This window comes from Eleginops maclovinus, chromosome 7 (genome assembly GCF_036324505.1).
Source record: "Eleginops maclovinus isolate JMC-PN-2008 ecotype Puerto Natales chromosome 7, JC_Emac_rtc_rv5, whole genome shotgun sequence".
In the NCBI taxonomy this organism is placed as follows: Eukaryota; Metazoa; Chordata; class Actinopteri; order Perciformes; family Eleginopidae; genus Eleginops; species Eleginops maclovinus.
In genome coordinates, this window is record NC_086355.1 from 1,121,302 (window position 1) to 1,139,013 (window position 17,712).

At 43.2% G+C, this 17,712-nt stretch overlaps 2 protein-coding genes across 5 annotated transcripts in view; both read left to right on the top strand.

The window, feature by feature from the left end:
• Positions 1-790: 790 nt before the first annotated feature.
• tmem237a (transmembrane protein 237a) lies at positions 791-9,248 on the top strand. Of its 4 annotated transcripts, none has more exons than XM_063888151.1 (11): positions 791-937; positions 3,061-3,134; positions 3,202-3,330; positions 4,289-4,382; positions 6,531-6,685; positions 6,839-6,953; positions 7,090-7,281; positions 8,160-8,233; positions 8,319-8,406; positions 8,658-8,779; positions 9,063-9,248. In XM_063888151.1, exons 2-11 carry the CDS (start codon positions 3,068-3,070, stop codon positions 9,128-9,130), a joined length of 1,104 nt encoding a protein of 367 aa, XP_063744221.1. In that variant the 5' UTR covers positions 791-937; positions 3,061-3,067; the 3' UTR covers positions 9,131-9,248. The 4 variants fall into 4 exon arrangements, with proteins under 4 accessions (XP_063744221.1, XP_063744222.1, XP_063744223.1 ...); XM_063888152.1 differs by having other exon boundaries at positions 818-1,090; XM_063888153.1 differs by lacking the exon at positions 791-937 and adding an exon at positions 1,666-2,401.
• Positions 9,249-12,165: 2,917 nt separating this feature from the next.
• Positions 12,166-17,712, top strand: part of LOC134867505 (abl interactor 2-like) — a 28,724-nt gene continuing 23,177 nt past the window's right edge. Inside the window, 1 exon segment of the mRNA XM_063888125.1 lies at positions 12,166-12,283. Within this exon segment, the coding sequence (XP_063744195.1) occupies positions 12,167-12,283 (117 nt within the window). The 5' untranslated portion in view covers position 12,166.

Consider the following 17,712-nt stretch of genomic DNA (forward strand, 5'->3'; position numbering starts at 1 on the left):
AAGACTACAGAGAGACACAAAGACTACAGAGACACAAAGACTACAGAGACACACAAAGACTACAGAGACATACAAAGACTACAGAGACACACAAAGACACAAAGACTACAGAGACACACAAAGACTACAGAGACACAAAGACACAAAGACTACAGAGACACACAAAGACTACAGAGACACACAAAGACACAAACACTACAGCAAGACACACAAAGACACAAAGACTACAGAGACACAAAGACACAAAGACTACAGAGACACACAAAGACACAAAGACTACAGAGACACACAAAGACACAAAGACTACAGAGACACAAAGACTACAGAGACACACAAAGACACAAAGACTACAGAGACACACAAAGACACAAAGACTACAGAGACACACAAAGACACAAAGACTACAGAGACACACAAAGACTACAGAGACACACAAAGACACAAAGACTACAGAAAGACACACAAAGACACAAAGACTACAGAGACACAAAGACACAAAGACTACAGAGACACAAAGACACAAAGACTACAGAGACACACAAAGACTACAGAGAGACACAAAGACTACAGAGACACACAAAGACTACAGAGACACACAAAGACACAAAGACTACAGAGACACACAAAGACTACAGAGACACACAAAGACACAGTGGATACACTGCTGAGGGGATTATAAGCTTCCTGTTTATGAGCGCGTCAGCTGATGACATCATAGCCCATCGACCAATCACAGAGCTCCAGAGGCTGTCACATGACATCAGTGTTAAACCCTAGACTCACCCCTCCGGTTTTTCTCTCCTCACTTTGGATTCAGACTCGGAGCTGCAGAGATTTTAAATTCCAGCAGACATCCTGAACATTTCAGATAGTAAAGAGGAAGAGAACCAGAGTCACAGGAGAGGGAGGTTTAAGAACCAGATCCTAATCAGATCAGGTGTGTGTGTTTGTGTGTGTGTGTGTGTGTGTGTGTGTGTGTGTGTGTGTGTGTGTGTGTGTGTGTGTGTGTGTGTGTGTGTGTGTGTGTGTGTGTGTGTGTGTGTGTGTGTTTAGGGGGTTAGTTTATTCTCAGACGCAGGAAGCAGCACAGGTGAGCTCCACTCCATACACCTGTAAACGTGTGGAAATCGGTTCTTTTCATTTTAAATGCAAGGTGCATTATTAGGAACATGTGTAGAAATGTGATTAATATTCAGGTTCCTTTAATATATTTACCTTTAATGTTTGCTGTTTTATTATTTATTCTGATTTCAAAACTAAACTTTTGTTTAACAGCCAGAAAAACACATTTTCCTTTAAATATTAAAAATCATAATTTTGAATAAAAAAAAATCTGAGTTCTTTAATTTTTGTTATTAATTGTCCTTTTAATTTGAATAAATAGTAAAAATTGTGCAGTATGAAAGAGTTGAATAAAAAAGCTGTTATTTCATTAGAGAAGATGTAAAAACCAGCGACTAACGACGAACACGGTAAACGTTCTGTAATCATACCTCTGTATCAGGGCGTCTGGACCCTCAAAGCTCTCCACATACTACCAGTCATTCACACCTCATTCATACAGAGCAGTCTCACTTGCTCTAGGGGAGCTAACACTCACACACACACACACACACACACACACACACACACACACACACACACACACACACACACACACACACACACACACACACACACACACACACACACACACACATACACACACACATCGTCGTTGGCCACCAGGAGCACCTCAGGGTTCAGTATCTGTGCCAAGGATACATCCACATGTTGACTGCAGGGCTGGGATCGAACCAGCAAAGATGAACGCACTCCCTCGCAGCCACAGTCGCCCGTGAAAGAACCGTTGTGCCTCACAAAGAAAAGCTGTTGCTCTATAAGCTCCTGTTTTTGAAGTTACTTAAACTCAGAAATCCTGTTTGTGGATCATCTGTTTCTATATGTTTACTGATGTGAGATGCAGTTTGGATTATGTTTCAGGAATATTTGAAAGCAAGTTGGTTTTGGGGTGATGATGGGGCACAGGTGAACTAATTAGGGATGTTTACAGGAAGTGGTGACACTGAAATGAGAGGACCTAAAAACCTGGGTTATGGTCCAACAGTCAGTTTATCTCAGGAAGGTTCCTAACAGAGCGAGATGACCCTGAAGAACCTCAATGGCAACCATGATGAGAGTTGTTCTCATTCTCTAGATGATAAGAGAGGAGCTTTCCTCAGTCCTTTTGAATTCTCCTATCCACTATTCCTTTACCTTTTGACTTAGAGGTCAAGGAACAGTGGATAAGAATAGACGACAGGAGCTGATTTTTGCACAATTTGACCGTACCCCATGGCTTTGCTAAGATGCTAGCTTCAGGGGTCGGCTACATAAACATCCATTACTTTAAATACTAAAGGTAGGTTATACCATAATCTTACATTTTCATACTCACTTACACTAACAACCAGCCATGCAAAAGTCTCTTTGAATGATTATTTCTGGTGTTTTACCGGAGCTGCTCTCCACCAGCTGTCTTTAGAGCTGATCCAATTATTACAGGCGTCAGCGTCCGGCCCAAGATCCTCCTTAGTTAATTAACTGACCTGAAAACTGAGGCAAATCTGAACCAGAGGAAGACTGGAAACTACAGTGTAGACCGAGTTAACCAAATAAATGCTTACTGATTATTCTGTTGTGTTTGAGCAGCATAAATAAAATAGAAATACATTTAAAAAAACGTCTAACAAAAGATATAACCTGCTCAAAGATCCGTGCTAAAACATTATGAAATGACATGAATAAATACAACATAATTAAATACAAAAAATTACATTTTAAAAGATCCTTGTAAAATCATAGTTTCAAACCTTAAAATATAAAACGTGTGAATAACAGAATGAAGTAACACGAGAGAACTGTAAAATGTTAGTATCTCCAGTAAACAATAAATAAATGCAACATAAAACGATGCTCTGATGATGCTAGTTAGACGGTAGTAAAATGATGTCAAAAAATGATAAATAAAAAATGCTGACATGTTGAAACGCCCCTGGACTCTTTTAAACCCTCTCATAGAGAAAGCATGCCGACGGTGAAGAGCAAGAAGAAGAAGTCGAAGAAAGAGGCGACAGACGGAGAGGAGGGAGGAGGTGAGACCTGAAACTCTTCTTTATTTATCATAATATTATCAAAATCAATAAAACTGTTGCTGTGCAGGCGGTGTGGAGGGGGAGGTGGAGGAGGTGACCAGCAGGAGGCGCTCTGACAGCAGAGACCCTCTGACCCCCGAGCCCCTGGATCCCGCGCCGCAGAAGAAGAAGAAGAAGAAGAGGGCGCCGACCATAGGTACCACGTCCATCACAACGCTTTAACAAGTGTCTCAGGACAGTAAAACAGAGAGAATAAAAAAGGAGACTCTGGAAGTCTGAGGAACAAAGACCCCCCCCCCCCCCACACACTCTATTTCACCTTCCTGAAAATCAGCTGATCAGATTTTGGTCACTTTGTGATGTCACTTCGTTTCTTTGTGTTGTGCCATTCCCAACCACAGTAACCCCCCCCCATCACCTGGATCTCCTCCTACAGCACCATTGTATTTTTAACCGATCAGCTCTCAGAGGGGCGTGGCCAGCAGCAGCTCATTTGCATTTAAAGCTACAGACACAGAATCAGCACTTTAGGCACCAGGCTGAAACAGAGAGGGTTATGGGACAATCATCTGTTTGGTCTTTCAGCCAATCAGAGACAGGTTCTGTATCTGAGACCTGGAATATACTGTTGAGATATATTATAGTGGGCCTTTAAGGTATCACCTTAAACTGGGAAGGACATTTCAGACTATTATCTAAACATAAAGAAAATGAAAAAAAGTTTAAGATGTCAAATTTCTGACTATAATTTTGAACACTTACAGAGAGGTCAATTTACCCAGTTTTTAAAGTTTCAAGGTTCAAAGGTTTATTGGTCATATGCACAGCAGATACAGCGTATATGTTGGCAATGAAAATCTTATGTCCCATGCTCCTCCAACAACTCCACATACATGGTGCAGATAAGATAATAAAATAGTGCAAAAAGAGAGAAGAATATTTACAATAACAACAGTAAAGATTTGAGGATGTGAAATATATACATATGTGGAATACATTGAGAGTATTTACATACTTTACACTGTGGAATGAGGAGGTATGGACAGATGCACATATATACATATATATATATATATACATATATACATATATGTATATATGTATATGTATATATGTATGTGTGTACTATAAACAGATGTGTTTTATTTCTTCAGATCTGGAGGCGGAGCATCCTGACGTCCCAAACGGAGACATGGAGCTGGAGTGGGAGGAAACTGCTCCTGTTACCCGGAAAACCAAGAGGAAGAAGTGAGTACCAGATGTAAAGAGATAAAAAGAGTATGCCCTCACACATATAGATAGAAATGTGGTTATCAAATACATGGGTAAAAAAACATGAAGCATAAAGTCTATAAAGGAACTACAGCAAGGTCACATGACTTCACCTCACCACCGCTAAGCTAAAGGAGGCTAATGTTGGGCTATAGAGGAACTACAGCACGGTCACATGACTTAGCGTCACCACCGCTAAGCTAAAGGAGGCTAATGTTGGGCTATAAAGGAACTACAGCACGGTCACATGACTTCACGTCTCCACCGCTAAGCTAAAGGAGGCTAATGTTGGGCTATAAAGCAACTACAGCACGGTCACATGACTTCACGTCTCCACCGCTAAGCTAAAGGAGGCTAATGTTGGGCTATAAAGCAACTACAGCACGGTCACATGACTTCACGTCTCCACCGCTAAGCTAAAGGAGGCTAATGTTGGGCTATAAAGCAACTACAGCACGGTCACATGACTTCACGTCTCCACCGCTAAGCTAAAGGAGGCTAATGTTGGGCTATAAAGCAACTACAGCACGGTCACATGACTTCACGTCTCCACCGCTAAGCTAAAGGAGGCTAATGTTGGGCTATAAAGCAACTACAGCACGGTCACATGACTTCACGTCTCCACCGCTAAGCTAAAGGAGGCTAATGTTGGGCTATAAAGGAACTACAGCACGGTCACATGACTTCACGTCCCTACCGCTAAGCTAAAGGAGGCTAATGTTGGGCTATAAAGCAACTACAGCACGGTCACATGACTTCACGTCTCCACCGCTAAGCTAAAGGAGGCTAATGTTGGGCTATAAAGCAACTACAGCACGGTCACATGACTTCACGTCTCCACCGCTAAGCTAAAGGAGGCTAACGTTGGGCTATAAAGCAACTACAGCACGGTCACATGACGACACGTCACCACCGCTAAGCTAAAGGCGGCTAATGTTGGGCTATAAAGGAACTACAGCACGGTCACATGACTTCACCTCACCACCGCTAACTCAAGGCGGCTAACGTTGGGCTATAAAGCAACTACAGCACAGTCACATGACTTCACGTCACCACCGCTAAGCTAAAGGCGGCTAATGTTGGGCTATAAAGGAACTACAGCACAGTCACATGACTTCACGTCACCACCGCTAAGCTAAAGGCGGCTAACGTTGGGCTATAAAGCAACTACAGCACAGTCACATGACTTCACGTCACCACCGCTAAGCTAAAGGCGGCTAACGTTGGGCTATAAAGCAACTACAGCACAGTCACATGACTTCACGTCACCACCGCTAAGCTAAAGGCGGCTAACGTTGGGCTATAAAGCAACTACAGCACCGTCACATGAATTCACGTCACCACCGCTAAGCTAAAGGCGGCTAACGTTGGGCTATAAAGCAACTACAGCACAGTCACATGACTTCACGTCACCACCGCTAAGCTAAAGGCGGCTAACGTTGGGCTATAAAGCAACTACAGCACGGTCACATGACTTCACGTCACCACCGCTAAGCTAAAGGAGGCTAATGTTGGGCTATAAAGGAACTACAGCACAGTCACATGACTTCACGTCACCACCGCTAAGCTAAAGGCGGCTAATGTTGGGCTATAAAGGAACTACAGCACGGTCACATGACTTCACGTCACCACCGCTAAGCTAAAGGCGGCTAATGTTGGGCTATAAAGGAACCACAGCACGCTCACATGACTACACGTCACCACCGCTAAGCTAAAGGCGGCTAATGTTGGGCTTTAAAGGAACTACAGCACAGTCACATGACTTCACGTCACCACCGCTAAGCTAAAGGCGGCTAATGTTGGGCTTTAAAGGAACTACAGCACAGTCACATGACTTCACGTCACCACCGCTAAGCTAAAGGCGGCTAATGTTGGGTGTGATGACGTGTAGCTGTCTCATTTAGACTCTTGTTAGCAGCCTCTGTTCTTAATTCCTGCAGTGGTGTATTTAGTGACTTTATTATTTGGTAGAACCAAACGTTAAAATCTTTTCCAGCCTCAGACCTTATTTCAGGATAACAACTAAAAACACAATCAAAAAACCATTGACCTACAGACCAGGGGACAGGAAGTGATGAAATGCTGTCAGGGTTTTGAAAAGTAATTTTTTGTTTCCCGCTGCAGGAAGGCGAAAGCGACAGAGCAATACTGCAACGATCTGGACGCCGAAGATGATGACATTATCGCGGACGCTCCGTCCCCGATCCCCCAGCACTCCCTGTTCTCTGCCCCCCACGGACACAGCCAGCCGGTGGGGAAAGTCTTTGTGGAGAGGAACCGTGAGTCTGGGAGACAGGGCCGGGAAACCATACAAAGCAATGTTTACATGCATGGAAAATAAAGTGTGTGTGTGTGTGTGTGTGTGTGTGTGTGTGTGTGTGTGTGTGTGTGTGTGTGTGTGTGTGTGTGTGTGTGTGTGTGTTTGTGTGCAGGGCGTTTCCAGGCAGAGCGTGTCGAGCAGCTCCGACACTCAGAGGATGATTACATGGACCCTCGTCAGATCTGGACCACCCGAGACATTGCCTTGAGGGTCCACAGCAGTTTCAGGTCTCACACACACACACACACACACACACACACACACACACACACACACACACACACACACACACACACACACACACACACACACACACACACACACTCCTGACTAAGATATGATTATCTTCCCCTCGCTTTGTAGGGTTCTGGGTCTGTTCTCTCATGGGTTCCTGGCGGGGTACGCGGTGTGGAACATCATTGTGGTGTACGTTCTGGCGGGGGAACAGATGACCACCCTGCAGAACCTCCTGCAGCAGTATCACTTGTTGGCTTACCCGGCACAGAGCCTGCTGTACCTGCTGCTGGCCGTGAGCACCGTGTCCGCATTCGACAGGTAGCACTATACACACTGGATACATAAACTGTACTCTAGACCAGTGGTATTTAAGGGGGGGGCGTGGACCCCCAGGGGTACATTGCAAAAACATTCCATATTCAATATTTGAGCTTTTAATGGAATAGTTACTGCTGTGAACATCAGGTTAGGCTACGCAATCATGTTCAATCGTGAGCGGGAATCCAGTTGGAAAATGCATTTGTTGTTGAACAAAAACCAAAAAGTCTGAAGTCAAAAGGACAAGAAATTGGGAGACAAATATTAAATGTTTTGGGCCACACGTCTAAAAGGTTTAGATCTCATAAAGCAGAATCAGGCGGTGTAGATTCACACTTCAGCCTACAGAATAGCACAGCTTCCACACTGTACTACACTCTGCTCTAAACACTGCACAACTGTAGGAGTAGGTTTAAGTCAAAGTATTGAGTGTGCCGGTAAATGTTTTCAAAGTACTTAAAGTAAAAGCATTTATTGTAAAATATTTACTATATAAACTAATTAGCCATTAAAGGTGGTAGTAGTTACAGGTGTAGATAGGGCATAACATTAAGTAGGAGTACTAAAAGTAGAGTACCATGTTGTTTTCAGTAATGGAACGGATGGATTTTTTTTATTACTTTAATTGAGTTTTGAGTTTTTATGATTGTGCAGCTTCTGTCCTCCTGCAGCTTCTGGCCTTATCTCTAAAAAGTTTCCCAGAAAAACAGTTCTGTTTTCCACTCTCAGACTATGCATTTGGATCCAAAAGGCTCTTTACAGACTGGATGTAGCTTCAGTCGGAGGAGAATACGGAGAACAATCTTTAATGAATTGAGATAGAAATAAAAACTCATGCTTTTAAAACTCACAGGCATGTGTTTTTGTTTTACCTGCAGGGTGAACCTGGCTAAAGCCTCCATGGCTCTCAGAGGGTTCCTCACTCTGGACCCTGCGGCTCTCGCCTCCTTCTGTAAGAAAACAACAAGAAGAAGACAAAGAAGATGGAGATGAAGAAGATGATAATGAGTGTTAATCTCTCTTGTCTCTTTGTTCAGTATATTTCATCGCCCTGATCCTGTCCCTCAGTCAGCAGATGACCAGTGACCGCATCAACCTTTATCCCACCGCCAACGAGACGCTGTGGTGAGGAGATATCAGTCAGAAATTCATCTCGAAATTCTGAAAAAAAGTCTGAATTCAGTAAAAAGTGCATAATCAAAAAAACATTCAAGTTTATGAAAAAGTCGAAATTCTAAGTCTTGAAATAATGAGAAATAAGTAAAGATTCTGAGAACAAAGTCACATTCACAGCGTTGTTCTATTGTGTATTCAATTGCATTGCATTTGATTTATTAGAATGTACTGTATTATATATTTTGCACTCCCCCCTGCAGGCCTCCAGGCTCGGAGCAGCAGATCCTTCGGCCCTGGATGGTGGTGAACCTGGTGGTGGCCATGTTGGTAGGCTTAGCCTGGGCAGTGGTCTCCACCCGGCCCGACATCGACTACACAGAGGGTGGGTTCAGAAATCATTCCTGTCAAAGGAAGACTTGGCCCCTTCATCTATATATGACACTGTTATTCTTAATCCTACCAGCAGAGAGCGACACAATAAGCAAGGTTTTTGTGCAACAGAGAAAAGCAGAACACTATACCTTCCCTTAGGAAAACCCTTGAATGTTTTCTGAGATTAAAGATGCAAATCACAGGGAACAAAACATTGAAAATTAATACCCATAAACAAAGATGGAATAAGAGGAACTTTAGGGCGGTTGTGATCATTTTGTTTTTCTTTGCAGAGTTTTTGATGACGATGGAGGTGGAGGGATACCCGAGAGGAGAGGACAACCTCGACATACCTGCCTGAACACCTATCCGTCTCAACTTCAGTTCTCTTGTTTATTTATTGAATTATTTTTTATACAGATTGTTATTTAGCTCGGTTTTCCTGAGTGTGATTTCGTAAATAAAGAATTACACCATATGTACAAATACAGCTGTCCATTGTTTTTGTTATAATCCTTATTTGTCTTATTTTAATCCACATGGTAGCTACTTTCTATAATAATGAAAGATAAATATCAAACTACTTTATAATCGTAATAATAATGAGCATTTATAGAAATTGCTTGATTATTGTTTAAAGTCTCAAAAAAAAGAACAGGTTAAAAAAATATACGTATATAATCTTTAATGGAAATAAACAGATTGTCTTCATTTATTTATCACTATTGATTCACTTTCATTTAAAAGTCACATACACAGAAAACCCCCCAAATGTAAACCATGTTATCTGGTCACAGTAGTGATTCTTCCCACGATAGATAGAGACATAGATAGATAGATAGATAGAGAGATAGAGAGATAGATAGATAGAGAGATAGATAGATAGATAGATAGATAGATAGATAGATAGATAGATGGATGGATGGATGGAGGGATGGAGGGATGGAGGGATGGAGGGATGGAGGGATAGATGGATAGATGGATGGATAGATGGATAGATGGATGGATGGATGGAGGGATGGAGGGATGGAGGGATGGAGGGATAGATGGATAGATGGATGGATAGATGGATAGATGGATGGATGGATGGATAGATAGGCGTAAATGAGTACACCCCCTTTGAAAAGTAACATTTTAAACAATATCTCGATGAACACAAAAACTATTTCAAAATGTGGAATAGACCAAGTTAAATATAACATGAGTTTAACTTCTAACATGAAAGTGAGGTTAGTAATATAACTTAGACTACTCATGTCACACTTGTACTCAAATAAGGCAATGCAGATTGAGTACACCCCACAACAAAAACTACTACATCTAGTACTTTGTTCGGCCTCCATGATTTTTAATGGCAGCACCAAGTCTTCTAGGCATGGAATGAACAAGATAGAAACATGTTGCTGCATCAATCTTTTTCCACTCTTCAAGAATGACCTCTTTTAGAGACCGGATGCTGGATGGAGAGTGAGGCTCAACTTGTCTCTTCACAATTACCCATAGGTGTTCAATTGGGTTCAGATCAGGAGACATACTTGGCCACTGAATCCCTTTCACGCTGTTCTTCTTCAGAAATCCAGCAGTGGCCTTAGATGTGTGTTTAGGATCATTGTCATGTCGGAAAAGTGCACTACGACCAAGGGCACGGAGTGATGGTAGCATCTTTCAGTATCGAGCAGCACATCTGTGAATTCATGATGCCGTCAATGAAACGCAGCTCCCCGACTCCAGCAGCACTCATGCAGCCCCACATAAGGACACTGCCCCCATGTTTCACTGTAGGCACCATGCATGTCTCTTTGTAATCCTCACCTTTGCGACGCCATACAGTTTTGAAGCCATCGGTTCCAAAAACATTTGTCTTGGTCTCCTCGCTCCAGAGTCCCAGTAGTCTTCCTCTTTGTCAACATGGGCCCTGGCAAACTCTAGGCGGGCTTTTTTGTGCCTGGGCTTTAGGAGAGGCTTCCTTTGTGGACGGCACCATGCATGCCGTTTCTCTGCAGTGTACGCCGTATTGTATCACGGGAGATAGTCCCCCCAGTTTGGCTTTCTACTTCCTTAGATAACTGCAGTGAACTTGCATGCTGACTTTCTTCCACCCTTCTCATCAGAAGACGATCCTGTGTTAACTTCCGTGGAGGACCTGCACGTCCAGGTGAGGTGGTTGCAGCTCCATCTTCTTTAAGTGTTCGTACCACTTCTGATCCAGTATTCTGACTGATGGGTACAGCTGTGCTGGTCTTCTTGTAGCCTTCACCTTTGCGGTGTAAAGACAGGATTTTCTTTCTCAGGTCTCGTGACATTTGTCTTCCATGTGGTGCTAACGACATGAAATGGGAAGGGGGTTTCTTTAAGTAACACCCTGTTATAGTCAGCTGTCTGCTGGACACCTGTGTAATGAATCATTAAACTCACCTGTGTAATGAATCATTAAACTCACCTGTGGTTGGTTATTGTTAAATTAGACAATGTAGTCTAAAATGTAGCTTTGCTCCAGAGACTTTCAGTGGGGTGTACTCATTCTGCATCGCCCTTATTTGAGTACAACTGACACATGAGTAGTCTAAGTTATATTATTAACCTTACTTTCATAGAATAGATAGAAGATAGAATGGGAGGATGAAACCCTCTTTATTGTCACATGCACACAGCAGAGCACACAGTGAAATTGGTAGTCTGCATTTAACCCATCCTAGTACTGGGAGCAGTGGGCAGCTATTTTGCAGGGGAGCAATGGGGAGTGGGGATTGGAGGTGTCCGGTGCCTTGCTCAAGGGCACCACAGCAGGGCCTATGAGGTGAACTGGGACCTCTCCAAGTAGCAGTCCTCTTTCCATATTTCAAGCCTGTTTGGGGACTTGAACCGGCGACCCTACGATTCCCAGTCCAAGCCCCTACTGACTGAGACACTGCTGGACTGCTTCATATTAAAAATTAAACACATGTTATATTAAACTTGGTCTTGTCAACATTCTGGATTTTTTTTTTTTGTGTTCATCAAGATATTGTTTAAAATGTTACTTTTCAAAGGGGGCGTGTACTCATTTACGCTGAGCACTGTCGATAGATAGATAGATAGATAGATAGATAGATAGATAGATAGATAGATAGATAGATAGATAGATAGATAGATAGATAGATAGATAGATAGATAGATAGATAGATAGATAGATAGATAGATAGATAGATAGATAGATAGATAGATAGATAGATAGATAGATAGATAGATAGATAGATAGATAGATTCTTCTTCTGGACTCAATTTCTAATTGAAAAAGTCACATTTTAATAGAAATCCCCACATTCCCATGTTTTCCCGTCACAGTAGCGGTTTCTCCCACGCTCCCTGAAGCGGCGGCGGGATGTATCCCTCCTCAGTGAAAGTGAAGCATGCAAAGATGGCGGAGCTGCAGATGCTGCTGGAGGAGGAGATTCCTGCGGGACGGAGGGCTCTGCTGGACAGCTTCACCAACCTGGAGAGAGTAGCCGAGTACTGCGAAACCAACTATGTGCAGGTACATGTCAGTACTTTAAAAACAGATTTATAGGTAGTGTAAATACTGCAATAAGGGGGAAATGTGAGCAGGGAGTGGGCGGAGAGGCAGTGATGGAATGACAGGACCAAGATCCGTTAATTTTACCGTTGTATTTATAATATTACAGATCAGGAAAAATCTGAAACGGATTTCAGTAATTGCTTTAACACTTCCTTCACAGCCTAGACCGTTAAGTCAATTCGGCTTCTTAATATTTCACCAAACACGTCTTGTTTCATTGGAATTCAACTTTCATAACTCTGAAATCTGAAGGAAAAGTCCAAAATCTTAAAAATAGTCCAAATTCGGAGAAAAAGTAAAAATTCTGAGAAAAAGGACATGTTATAACTGCTCCACAGCTTGTAAATGTATTCGGCTTGCAAATGTCCAACCAGAACACCCTGCTTTACTGCTAATAAACCTTTCATAACTCTGGGACCTGATGTTCTGAGTGTAATGCTATGGAGCTATTCAGTTTGAAAAGTTGACTTGTTAAGGTTAACATGTTTGAATTATTAATATTATTATTATTATTATTATTAATAGTTTGAATTTATATAGCGCCTTTAGGTATTTAGGCCATTTCCATGTTGTGAGGACAGACAGAAAACAAATAACAAACAAAAAACTAGAGCAAATAAAAGAATGGAGAGATAGAGTAAATCAAATAGTAAACAGAGATGGCAGCTATGGTAGAAGAACAGGGGACTGAGATGGGTTAGTGGTCAAAGGCTTTCGTGACGAGGTGAGTTCTTAATGAGGATTTGAAGATGTCCAGGGAGGCAGCGTTGCAGATCTCTGCAGGAAGAGCATTCCAGAGGGTGGGGGCCACAAAACACTGAACCCCCTGGCACCAACGGTTCGGAGGCGAGTGCGGGGAATAGAGAGAAGGCCCATGTCCGAGGATGGCAGACTCCATGTAGGGATGGAAGGAGTGGCAGGCCTTGGTGGTGGTTCCCCTTTTTAAAAAGGGGGATCAGAGGGTGTGTGCCAATTACAGAGGCATCACATTACTCAGCCTCCCCGGGAAAGTTTACTCTAAGGTGCTGGAAAGGAGGGTCCCGGCCGATGTCGAACCTCAGATTGAAGAGGAACAATGCAGATTTCGGACGGACCAGCTTTTTACTCGCAAGGATCCTGGAGGGGGCCTGGGAGTACGCTCATCCAGTCTACATGTGCTTTGTGGATTTGGAGAAGGCGTATGACCGGGTTCCCAGGGAGATACTGTAGGAGGTGCTGCGGGAGTATGGGGTGAGGGGGTCTCTACTCAGGGCCATCCAATCTCTGTACTCCCAAAGCAAGAGCTGTGTCCGGGTCCTCGGCAGCACGTCGGACAGATTTCCGGTGAGGGTTGGCCTCCGCCAGGGCTGCGCTTTGTCACCAATCCTGTTTGTGGTATTCATGGACAGGATTTCGAGGCGTAGTCATGGGAGAGGGGGTCTGCAGTTCGGTGGGCTAAGGATTGCACCACTGCTTTTTGCAGATGATGTGGTCCCAATGGCTTCATCGGTCTGTGACCTTCAGCACTCACTGGATCGGTTCGCGGCCGAGTGTGAAGCGGCTGGGATGAGGATCAGCACCTCCAAATCTGAGGCCATGGTTCTCAGCAGGAAACCGATGGACTGTCCACTCCAGGTAGGGAATGAAGCCTTACCCCAAGTGAAGGAGTTCAAGTATCTCGGGGTCTTGTTCTCCAGTGAGGGAACAATGGAGCGTGAGATGGGCCGGAGAATCGGAGCAGCGGGAGCGGTACTGCAGTCGCTTTACCGCACCGTTGTGACGAAAAGAGAGCTGAGCCAGAAGGCAAAGCTCTCTGTCTACCGGGCCATCTTCGTTCCTACCCTCACCTATGGTCATGAAGGATGGGTCAGGACCGAAAGAACGAGATCGCGGATACAAGCGGCCGAAATGGGATTTCTCCGCAGGGTGGCTGGCATCTCCCTTAGGGATAAGGTGAGAGGTTCACTCATCCGGGAGGGACTCGGAGTAGAACCGCTGCTCCTTCGCGTTGAAAGGAGCCAGTTGAGGTGGTTCGGGCACCTAGTGAGGATGCCACCTTGGCGCCTCCCTAGGGAGGTGTTCCAGGCACGTCCAGCTGGGAAGAGGGGTAGACCTAGGACCAGGTGGAGGGGTTACATCTCTTCGCTGGCCTGGGAGCGCCTTGGAATCCCCCAGTCAGAGCTGGTTGATGTGGCCAGGGAAAGAGAAGTTTGGGGCTCTCTGCTGGTGCTGTTACCTCCGAGACCCTGACGGAAAAGTGGGAGAAGATGGATGGGTGGGATGCTTATCAGAATCAGAAAATAATTTATTTATCCCAAACTTGGAAATGTATAAATATTAATAATCTCCTTTTACTTTGTTGTACATGCTTTATATTGGTTGTAGGTGCTCCTTGCAGGTGTTTTGCTAATAAAAGGAGAATACATTTAAAGTTTGCATTTCCATGTTGCATATGCCTTCAAATGGTCACGTTTATAAGCAAATTAATGACCTATCTGATAGATATTGACTTTGCATGGCATAAATGTGAATAAGCTATCTCCAAATATTGAACAAAATAATAATTTTGAGATACGAAGTTGTTGTTTTAAGACGTGGTAAATGGTCGCCTGATTCCAGCTCCTTTATCTCCACATATTAAGCTTATCTGTGTACTGGCTGACATCCATCTCTGTAGACGCTCAGTGGAGGAGACTGTGTGTGGGCAGGCCATGCTGTTACGGACAACTGTTCCTCCTCAGTTGGCTTCAACACACACCTGTTCATCGCCAGATTTTATCTTAGTCACATTTCTGCAGCCGTCTCTTAACAACACACTTCTGCGGTAAAACAACGTATTATAACAATCATTTCTTTATATTCTGTTTTTGGATACAAACTCTTTAATTAGTGAGCTTTTAGAAAATATTTCCTACACCTCAGTAACGGAGATTATTATGACCTTTGTGTATTTGGCTCTGTTGTGATTGGTCAACCACTTAGAGATGTCCCGCCCCTTAGCCTATCACACAGATAGTCCAGTGTTCCAGAGTGATGTCACTATGTTCCGGAACATCCTATTTCCATTATTTATTTATTTTAACGTTATTCTTCCTCATTTTATCGTTTTTCCTTAATGTTTGCCTTGTCTTTTGTTATTCCTTTTTATCGTAATTAGAATTGGATTTAATTCCAAGTGTGTTTTTAGGGTCAAAGAAATGCACTGTATTGTGTGCATACATGAACACAAATACAGGATTCTAAAATGGAAGAATTAAACAATAGTGAACACAAAATTAAAAACAATAAAGTAAACAATATATTCATTTATTTTTAATAAGGAACTTAAATAGTGCAATCACAAAAATGCAATAAAAATCACTATTTACTGTGAAGAAATAAAGTATATCTAATATAATACTATTATAGTAATATAATAACATATGATATTCATATTTTTGGGCATTAATACGTTCATGTCTTTAATGATAAAGCTGGTTAAAAACAAGAGCTAATTTCAGTTTCTTCACTTCCTTAATTAGTTGATTTAAAAGCTGAAAAAAGTGATTATTTTGCATACACTATCATTGGGTGCCAATTACTGTTTTTCTATTTAATCAATGAATTGTTTGGTCCACGAAATGTCCAAAAATATGCAGTATTTTGCATAAATGTGCAATGGAAAGTGCAGAGATACAGATTATGAAGAAGTCCATATCTTTCCTATTTCATATTTTCCTCCATGTCTTCCACTTCTCCTCTCGTCTCAAAAAAGCTCTTCTTTCCAGCTCATTAGCTCTGTTCATTCCACAGTTGTGCTAACAGGCTAACTGTGGATGGCCTACATAAATGTGCAGCAGGCGATGAGAGCGGTTACATAATCCCAGCGCTGAGCAGTTGATCTTGCTTTAAGGGCTAAATATTTGGATTATTGACCCATGTTCAGCCCCATGTAGCCCCCCCCCCCCCCCCCCCCCCCCCCCCACCGCTATCAGAGGATTAAAACTGTCTGGATTTATTGCAAGCTGCTCATTGTTATCATATTATCAATATGTCAAAATTAAAACTGAAGCACCTTTTGTGGTGTTCCCTCTCCTGTAGTGTGTTCTATAGGTGTTAGAGCAAGTAAATTATCTGCAGAGGCTAACATCCCTGTGTTCCCATTTCATGTTTTGGTCAAAGACATAAACTACATCGGTTAACACAACTACATTTCGTAAGCCCCAACATTAGCCTCTTTTAGCTTAGCGATGGTGACCTGAAGTCATGTGACCATGCTGTAGTTCCTTTATAGCCCAACATTAGCCTCCTTTAGCTTAGCGGTGGTGACGTGAAGTCATGTGACCGTGCTGTAGTTCCTTTATAGCCCAACATTAGCCTCCTTTAGCTTAGCGGTGGTGAGGTGAAGTCATGTGACCGTGCTGTAGTTCCTTTATAGCCCAACATTAGCCTCCTTTAGCTTAGCGGTGGTGACGTGAAGTCATGTGACCGTGCTGAAGTTCCTTTATAGCCCAACATTAGCCTCCTTTAGCTTAGCGGTGGTGACGTGAAGTCATGTGACCGTGCTGTAGTTCCTTTATAGCCCAACATTAGCCTCCTTTAGCTTAGCGGTGGTGACGTGAAGTCATGTGACCGTGCTGAAGTTCCTTTATAGCCCAACATTAGCCTCCTTTAGCTTAGCGGTGGTGAGGTGAAGTCATGTGACCGTGCTGTAGTTCCTTTATAGCCCAACATTAGCCTCCTTTAGCTTAGCGGTGGTGACCTGAAGTCATGTGACCGTGCTGTAGTTCCTTTATAGCCCAACATTAGCCTCCTTTAGCTTAGCGGTGGTGACGTGAAGTCATGTGACCGTGCTGTAGTTCCTTTATAGCCCAACATTAGCCTCCTTTAGCTTAGCGGTGGTGACCTGAAGTCATGTGACCGTGCTGTAGTTCCTTTATAGCCCAACATTAGCCTCCTTTAGCTTAGCAGTGGTGACGTGAAGTCATGTGACCGTGCTGTAGTTCCTTTATAGCCCAACATTAGCCTCCTTTAGCTTAGCGGTGGAGACGTGAAGTCATGTGACCGTGCTGTAGTTCCTTTATAGCTCAACATTAGCCTCCTTTAGCTTAGCGGTGGAGACGTGAAGTCATGTGACCGTGCTGTAGTTCCTTTATAGCTCAACATTAGCCTCCTTTAGCTTAGCGGTGGTGAAGTGAAGTCATGTGACCGTGCTGTAGTTCCTTTATAGCCCAACATTAGCCTCCTTTAGCTTAGCGGTGGTGAGGTGAAGTCATGTGACCGTGCTGTAGTTCCTTTATAGCCCAACATTAGCCTCCTTTAGCTTAGCGGTGGTGACCTGAAGTCATGTGACCGTGCTGTAGTTCCTTTATAGCCCAACATTAGCCTCCTTTAGCTTAGCGGTGGTGACGTGAAGTCATGTGACCGTG

Excerpts from the sequence above, each read along its gene's own strand:
- tmem237a (XM_063888151.1), top strand. The coding sequence starts at position 3,068 with ATGCCGACGGTGAAGAGCAAGAAGAAGAAGTCGAAGAAAGAGGCGACA. Across the intron at positions 3,135-3,201 it reads AGACGGAGAGGAGGGAGGAG|GCGGTGTGGAGGGGGAGGTG; the intron begins GTGAGACCTGAA and ends GTTGCTGTGCAG. Across the intron at positions 7,282-8,159 it reads ACCGTGTCCGCATTCGACAG|GGTGAACCTGGCTAAAGCCT; the intron begins GTAGCACTATAC and ends TTTTACCTGCAG.